The sequence below is a fragment of the Leptopilina boulardi genome, unplaced genomic scaffold, assembly GCF_019393585.1.
Source record: "Leptopilina boulardi isolate dan_hultmark-lab unplaced genomic scaffold, ZJU_Lbou_2.1 LbouV2_41, whole genome shotgun sequence".
NCBI classification, from domain to species: domain Eukaryota; kingdom Metazoa; phylum Arthropoda; class Insecta; order Hymenoptera; family Figitidae; genus Leptopilina; species Leptopilina boulardi.
The window spans coordinates 665,535-674,574 of NW_026137985.1; the positions used below are offsets into that span (position 1 = coordinate 665,535).

Here is a 9,040-nt window from a genome sequence, read left to right on the forward strand (position 1 = left end):
AATTCGAAACGAGATGAGACTTTAAAAGACGGTTTCAATTATTCAAAAAAATTTATCCAGTGATTGTTCTCGACAAATGGAAGAGGAGTGCTAGAGCAATATACGGCTCTTGCCAGAAGAGTGACCGACTCTTTCTAAACAGAAGAATTTAAAAATTTATTTATTTTTATAAACAATTTTAATTATGACAGATTATAGTTTTTCTACATATTACAATCATCTGCAATATAATTTATAAAATATGAACAATCGTACAAAGCCAAAATTGTTTCTTTGTTTCTTATTGTTGTAACTCTTTGTAGATTGGCGTAGAATAAGTTAATGAAACTCACAATATTCACTATACATTACAATTTATTTATTTATTTTTTGTTCATCAATAATTTTAAATTACAATAGCAACCAAAACTTGTTAATATATAATTTTGTTTTTTTTTATGTCGAAAGAAAAGTCAATTGTTATATAAAATTTAGTCACTCCACATGAAATAAACTCCATACAAGTATAATTATTATTCAATTAAAAATAAAAACTCTGCTCGTCAACTGCCCGTTACAAAGTCGGATCGAGTACTGATTAATCATTTTATTATATTTCTTAACGAGTGTTGATGACTCATACGTCTATTCTTTTGCAATAGAAATTGTCAAATTATAATATTTCCCTTTTTCTATAAATCGAAAATTGCGAAGCAACATATTGCCCCCCATTGAACGATCAAGTTCAATCATCCATAACATCAATCGGTAGTGGAGAGATTTTTTTCACTCCGCGACTAAACATGCCATATTTTGTTTTTATTTTTACCACGCGAATTATGCCATCCTCGCCCGGTTGTACTTTTATTATTCTTCCTAAGTTCCATCGTAAGGGAGGCAAGTTATCGTCCCTCAGTACTACCAACATTCCTTCTTTAATTAATTCCTTTGAACTCGTGCACTATTTTGCCCTTATATTTAATTCATTTAAGTATTCATAAGCCCACCTTTTCCAAAAATCCCCCTTTATTTTTTGTAATTTTTGCCAATTTGACAACTTGTTGTTTTGAACCTGCGAATAATCCAGTGATGGAATAGAAGTTATAGGTTCCCCAATTAAAAAATGCCCAGGAGTCAAAACTTGAAAATCATTTGGGTCAGATGAGATAGGCGTGAGTGGTCTGGAGTTCAAAATTCCCTCCACTTCAGACATGTAAGTGTACAATTCTTCATACGTAAACAAAGTCTCGCCGATAGTCCTACGCAAATGATTTTTTAGGGACTTTACAGCCGCTTCCCATATACCACCGAAGTGTGGTGTTCGTGGTGGTATAAAATGCCATTCAATATTTTGATCTGCAAGAGTTTTTTGTATAAAATCATTATGATCTTTCGCGTTAAGCAGACTGTAAAGATCCTTTAATTCGTTTTTTGCCCGAACGAAATTAGTCCCATTATCTGAGAATAAGGTACGACATTTTCCTCGCCTTGCAAAAAATCTACGCAATCCTGCCAAAAAAAGCTCAGTAGAAAGATCCCCGATCAATTCGATATGTACAGCTTTTGTGCTTAAGCATACAAATACTGCTGCATAAACTTTAAATCGACCTCTATTTCTTACTCGCTTTTCCTTTACGAAAAATGGACCACAATAATCCACTCCACTATTTTCAAATGGTCGAGACGCAGTAACTCTTACTCTTGGTAAGTTTCCCATAAGATATGACGGTTCCTTGGGCTTCACGCGAAAGCATTTCATACAACCATTTAGAATCCTTCGCACTTCCGCTCTTCCGTCAACAGGCCAATATTTTGTTCGCATCGCGTACAATGTTGCGTTAATTCCAGAATGCATATTGGATTCATGACAATCTCTAATCACAAGGTCAGTAAAGGGATGTTGTTTAGGTAATAGGATTGGATGTTGTTGTTGATAAGGTAATTCTGATTCCCCTATTCTACCCCCCACCCTTAGCAATCCTTCCTTCCATATTGGATTGAGGCGAAGTAATTTTGATTTTTTGGCACATCTTCATTCCTGGAAACTGAATGAATCTCTTCTGAAAACCCCAACTCTCTGCTGAAGTCAATGAATAAATTTCTGAGATCCTATTTCCGACGAAGGTGTTAAATTCATGTGGAGATGAATTTATCCAGTTTAGAACTATTGTCGAGTCTGACCACAAATTGATCTGATCCACTATGATTTTAATTGATTCCTTTACTGTTTTGAGTAGTTGAGCCAATAGCACGGCAGCACAAAGCTCCAGTCTAGGAAGAGTTATAACCTTTACTGGAGCAACTCTGGACTTGGCACAGAGAAGATTAGATCGATATGTTCCATTGATTTTTGTTCTGATATAAATTGCGGCTCCATACGCCTTTTCGCTCGCATCTGAGAATCCTTGAATCTGAATCTCTTCAATTCCTTGATGTCGAACAGCTCTTTCCAACCTCGAATCATTCAACAGATAAAGTTGCTCTTGATATCTTTCATACTCTGATAATATTGTTGATGGAACCGGATCGTCCCATGATACCTTTGATTTCCATAAATCCTTCATTTTTATCTTGGCGAAAACTATAACAGGAGCAATGATGCCTAATGGATCATATAGCTTCGCAATCTGCGAGAGCATATTTCGCTTTGATGTTACTTTCTCTTGAAGATCTATATTCACTTTAAAATAAAGATGATCCTTCCGAGAATCCCACATCACTCCTAATGTTTTTGATGCCTGATCCAGATCCAATCTTAATATTCCAGCATCCTTATTTTCTTGCATGATCTGTTGATTGTTTGATCTCTATTTTGTCAGATGCATTCCTCCCTTTGATGTCAGACCACAAAGATCTGCCTGCAATTTTTTAGCTTCTTTTAAAGAATCTGCTCCCGTCATAAGATCATCCACATAGAAATCCTCGATGAGAATCCTTGCAGCCTCTGGATATAAAGCCCCTTCATCCATTGCTAATTGCTTTAAACACCGAACAGCAAGAAAAGGCGCCGCTGACGTGCCATACGTCACAGTTTTCAACTGGTAGATTCTTATTGGTTCATCTTCTCTGAATCTCCACAATATCTTTTGATGCTTTTGATCATCCTCATGAATCCAAAACTGACGATACATCTTTTCCACGTCTGCAGTCAATGCTATAGGATGACTTCGAAATCTCATTAGCAGCGTGGCAATGTTATCTTGAATTTGTGGACCCGCCATCAGAGTCTCGTTCAAGGACACTCCAGTTGATGTCTTCGCTGATGCATCAAATACCACCCTCAACTTCGTCGTGATGCTAGATTCTCTTATTATTCCATGATGTGGCATATAATTACCTTCGTCTCTTTTCCCCTTTGAAACTTCCATATGATTCAACTTTTCGTATTCCCTCATAAAGTTATGGTATTTTTCTTTCAGGTCCAAATTTTTGACAATTTTCTCTTCAGCATGAAGAACCTTTTTCTTGCCATTTCATATGATTCTCCTAACTCATCGATTCTTTCGTTGAATGGCAGTCGCAAAATATATTTTCCAAAGGCATCACGTCGAGTGTTTTGCAAAAAATGAGTTTCACATTTTTCCTCTTCCTTTGAAATATATTTAACTTCCTTGTCTTCTTCTAATTTCCAAAAATTTTTCTAGCTGGCGTGATAATGAGTCTCTCACTAGGTTGCAGGATAATTTTTGTTGAGGTTGTCCTTGAATTGTACTTCCAGTTACAATCCACCCTAATTTTGTACTTTGAAGTGAAGTATGTGGTATTAATAGAGGAATTTTGCTTCTACCTAACAATTCATAAAAGAATGTGTTTTTAAATCAAATAAAGCCATCATGTGATTTTGAATTGAACTCTTTTATTGTCATATCTGTTTTCCAACAATTTCCAAGCTTCATCGTAGCTAGCTTCCGAAATTTCAATATTTTCAATCACTTGAGCTGCGCTTCCCTTGATATATGATTTTAAATATCTCAACTTCTGAACTTTAGGAATTGACAAGTCTTTATGAATAATTGCTGTAAAGGTATTTTTAAAACCCAACCATTCTTCGTATCTGCTTGAGAAAGTGGGGAGATCAAGTTTAGGAAGTGGGAAATGTGTTCTAATCGGACCTATGTTGATATCAGCATTCGCTGCTCGCGAACCTGCTAAACCTCTCAAATGTTTAATTTGAGCATCGCGCTGTGCGCGAAGCTCCGCCTCAAGCTGTGCGATATGTTGTCGCTGTCGTGTTACTCCGCTATTTTCCGACACCGAATCGTGACCGACAGAGACAGAAGTCAAACGTTCCTTTACTAATTTTGTAGCCAAAGCTACCCACTTGAAATAATTATTTTCAAATTCTGATCTCTCTATCTCACGACTCGGTGACGGAGCCTTTAATTCTAAAACTAATTGCGCTCTATCATACTCATTCCACGTTTCCTCTAGTTTTTTCAAACGAAGTTGAATCTCCTCGGCAGTAATATTTTGATTATCATTTATACATTTGTCTAAAAAAGTGCTAAATTTTGTTATCTTAGTTTTGCAATTTGTTCGAATTTGTCGAGCAGTTTCAACTTCATCTTTGTCCATAATTAATATTTACAATCTTTTAATCGGTTTGAATACTTAATCGGCTTACTTTAATTGATGTTGATGAGTCACCCGATGAAAAGTTAATTACTCTGCTGGCAGTTTTTTTGGCTTTGATGGATTGTAGAATTTCCAACTCGAAATAATATTCCTTGTAATAATCAATAAGTGAACCAAGAAGTTGAATTTTATGTCGATCTTTGTTCACCTAATCACTGGTGGATCTCGAAATCGGAATGTACGCTGTATTCGTTGTACATTCGTTACACATTGGTTAAACATTTAGTTGGAGTGAAAATTGTGTAGAAACTGAGTGGAAACTGTGGAAAAGTATAATTGAATTGAATAAAAAAAGTATTTAGTGATAGATTTGTGATAAATTAACGTGTTATTATTAAATAAATAAAGTTTAAAGTGTAAAATGATTGCGTAAGTGAGTTTGACAGGCTAGGGAATTTTCAAGTGACATCCAAATTGATAGTCGATAAAGAAGTTGAGCCACCGACTTTGCACGGTAGGTGGCAGCATTCATACTTTCTCCTTTTTAAAAATTCTCGTTTTCAATTGTAAATTGAAAAATTAATTAATTTATAAGTTATATAGTTTCTATGTTGTCATTTTTTTTAACAATTAAATTTTTGAAGATTGTTTAATGAGATAAATTAAACTTGTATAATCGATGAAAATGGTTGTTTTTAAAATACTTTTAAATAAATCTTTTCTTTTAATTACATTTATATTAAAAATAAATAATAATAAAATAAAGAAAGATAAAAAAAGTTTTCTTTATTAAAATTATGATTAAATTAATTTAATTGAATTTAATTAAAAAAAAACAATTTGCATCGATTATACAAGTTTAATTTATCTCATTAAACAATCTTCAAAAATTCAATTGTTAAAAAAAAGGACAACATAGAAACTATATAACTTATTATTTATTTATTTACAAAAAATTCAACCCGCAGTCCTGGGGGACCATAAATGGGATACAAAAATATTGCCAAGTGATCAGCAGGATACAATGAATTGAAATATAATACAGTAGTATAAAGAATATAAAAATATAAGAAAATAAACATTTGAATATAACCAAGACGTTTACAATTTGCTCGAATAAATTATCATATTCAATATAAAGAATCGTTATAGTTTTGATTCACAAAATTGATCAATGTAATTATTGATGGCATTAGTAAATTGGCTAACAGAAGCGAAAAATAGATCCAAGTCAGGGTTCATTAGTCTATACATACGGTTTATATGATTACATGCAAAGAATAACGGGTCTGAATGACCAATAGACAGTTTTGGTGGGGGTAAATAAAAAGGTTCAAAGTTACGAGACGCAATTCTAGGAGTTCTTAAATTAATATCATATAATAATTGAGGTGAATGTATTTGAGAGTTTAAAATTTTAGATATAAAAATTGTAGCTGCTAGAATTCGTTTTTTATATAAGGTTTGAAATTTAAATCTTTGACAAAGGCAAGTGTAATCAGAACCCTGTGGTGGATAACATCCGTCCTTTTTAAAAGCTAAATATTTTAAGAACCTTTTTTGAATTCTTTCCAGATCTTGCTCATATTTATCGAAATAAGGGTTGTAAATAGTAAAGGCATACATTATTTTAGAAAGAACTAAGGATTTATATAATACACTTAGTGTTTTCTGATTATTAAAAAATCGCGTAGATCTGAAAAGGAAACCAAGAGATCTTGACGCTGATGCAACCACCTTGGTGATATGTTCAACAAAAGAAAGCTTAGAATCGAAAATGACGCCGAGATCACAAGTCGAAAAAACTCTATCTAGGTTAAAATCTTTGACTTTATACAAAATGTGTAGTGGATCATGTGACCTAGTAAAAGATAAGACATGACACTTTTTAGTATTGAGTGGTAGTAAATTTGTTTCAGACCATGAGATAATTTTATTTAAGTCATCTTGGAGTGTTAATGTATCTTGAGGACATGAAATAACCTTAAACAGTTTAACGTCATCCGCAAAAGGTAGAATAAAAGATTCAATATCAGTAGATATATTATTGATATAGATGTTAAATAAAGGTGAACCAAATGACGAGCCCTGCGGTACACCCGTTGTAGGGTAACACGGTGTGAACGGTATTGCAAATAATTTAAAATTAATAATCTAAGGTTAGTAGGTATGTCAAGTAAAAGTAATTTTGAGGTTAAAATTTTATGGTCGATAGTGTCAAAAGCTTTTGCAAAGTCCAAATAGATTACATCAACCTTTAAACCCTTTTGAAGAGCAACGTTAACAATGTGTGCAAACACAGACAAATTGGTTAATATTGAACGGTTACGAACGCATCCATGTTGCTGATTAATTATAATTGGAGATAAAGAGTGCTGGATAAATTCAATAATTGTGCGCTCAAACACTTTAGCAAAGTTTTGTATCAAAGCAATTGGTCTGTAATTGCAAACATTGGTATTATCTCCAGATTTAAAAACTGGTAATATCTTAGCTACTTTCAAGTCAGACGAGAAGATACCTGTTCTTAGAGCTAAATTAAAAATTAAAGTTAAAGGTTCGGTCAAAGCAAAGGCACAGTCCTTTACAAAAAAAGCCGGGATTTTATCTGGGCCCGAAACAAAATTTCGTTTTAACGATTTAGCAGCTTTAAGTACTTGCTCTCGACTAACATAGAAGGTGTCGTTACAATAATATTTAATGTCATTATTAGAATGTGTACTATCATCCAAGGTGGTTGTGGCTTGACAGGCTTTTTAAAATAGGTCAGCAAAAGCATCTACAATCATTTCAGGAGCATCCAATGCTAGATTATTATAATACATTAAGTCTGGAATTTTTGGTTGTGTTTTATTTTTATTAATATATATTTATATATATTTTTGGGGTTATCTTTTAGGTCATTTTCTATTGAAATTAAATAAGAACGATGATTGGATCTAATACGTTTATGTAAATTCGCAGAAGTCTTTGTTATTTGAGAATTATAATATTCTGAGTTAAATTTTTTCTTCTCTAAAAGGTTATTCTTGAATTTGATGTCATTAATTATCGATTGATCGAACCAAGGCGGATAACGACGCTTACGTTGTACACATTTTTTATATAAAGGTATAAATTGTTTAAATGCATCATTAATAATTGAAATAAAATAATCATACGCCAAGTTTACATCATCAAATTCATTTAGGTTGGACCAATCGATACCCAACAAAAAAACATACAGTCCAGATAAATCAGCATGACTGAAATTAAACGTTGGAGAGGTGGTAGTTACATTGTTGTTGAAAGACGACTTGTGAAAATAGTGTGTTGACTTGAAAGTTATTTCAACTGAAAGAGCAGGGTGATATAAATCTTTAGGTACAATGGGATAGTGTGCTTTTATTATAGTACAATCTTCATTAGTACAAACAAGGTCAAGGATTTTGTTAAATTTATTGTTAATACCGTTTATTTGAGATAAATTAAAAAATGCTAAAAAATTAAGTATAGCTAAAGACTTTACATCACTATTATGTTTATTTGAGGATTGACATAACGACGGGCAATTGAAATCACCTACAATTACTAAAGGATGTGATAATAACCTTTGTTCAAACTGTAAGTTAGATAAAATTTTTTTGTAAAGTGGTAAAGAAATATCGGGAGGAATATAAATTGTTAGAAGTATAAAAGAAAAAGTGTTCTTAGAAATCAATAAAGCAAGTAAATCAATATTTTCGCTATTGTAACTCAACTCAGGAGAATTAATAATTGATGCATTTAATTCAGTACTTACTGCAAGCAGGACACCACTACCTCTCTTACAAATTCGATCCTTACGAAAAATTTGAAAACAGTTACAATCAAAATAATCCGAAGAAGATATTTGAGGTTTCAACCAAGACTCTGTTAAGGCAATTATAGAGTAATGAAATAAATCCGGAAAGCAATTTACAAGATGTTGTTTAGAATTTAACCCGCGTACATTTTGATAGTATAGGTGAATAGATGGTCTTGAAGATACATTTAAATCGTTGTTATTATCGGCGCTCCGAGACGATAAGTTATTTTGATGTTTTTCTCTCCACGAGAATTCCTTGAAATTAGTTCCCTTTTTACTCTCTGATATTCCAATTGCTGAAATTTGGTTCTGTCCGGAGTCAAAGACAATGTTGCAAGTTGTGTCGGCGGATGGGGAGATCTTTTTAACTTGAGGAATGTGGTCCGTAGCTGTGAAGATATGGAATCATTTGGTAAAATAATCTTTAGTGGTCGAGGCTTAATTTGAGTGGAAGAGAATTTTCCTAGACGCCAAACTTTAATGTCATCAAAACATTTATTAGGTATAAGTATTGTGAAAAGGGAGGTTACTTCTTTAAAGTCAAATTCATGCGGTTTAGATGAAAGAGATGGGTCGGGATCGTCTATGCCATAGATAATAAGATTATTACGGCGTTTTAAGCGATCCTCAACTTCTGAAAGGCAAGATTCCATGCTAATA

General features: G+C 33.1%; 1 protein-coding gene across 1 annotated transcript; it reads right to left on the reverse strand.

Annotated features, from left to right (window-relative positions):
* Positions 1–2,786: 2,786 nt before the first annotated feature.
* LOC127289470 (uncharacterized) lies at positions 2,787–3,374 on the reverse strand. The gene has a single exon (XM_051317424.1). It carries the CDS (start codon positions 3,372–3,374, stop codon positions 2,787–2,789), a length of 588 nt encoding a protein of 195 aa, XP_051173381.1.
* Between the last annotated feature and the right edge of the window lie 5,666 nt (positions 3,375–9,040).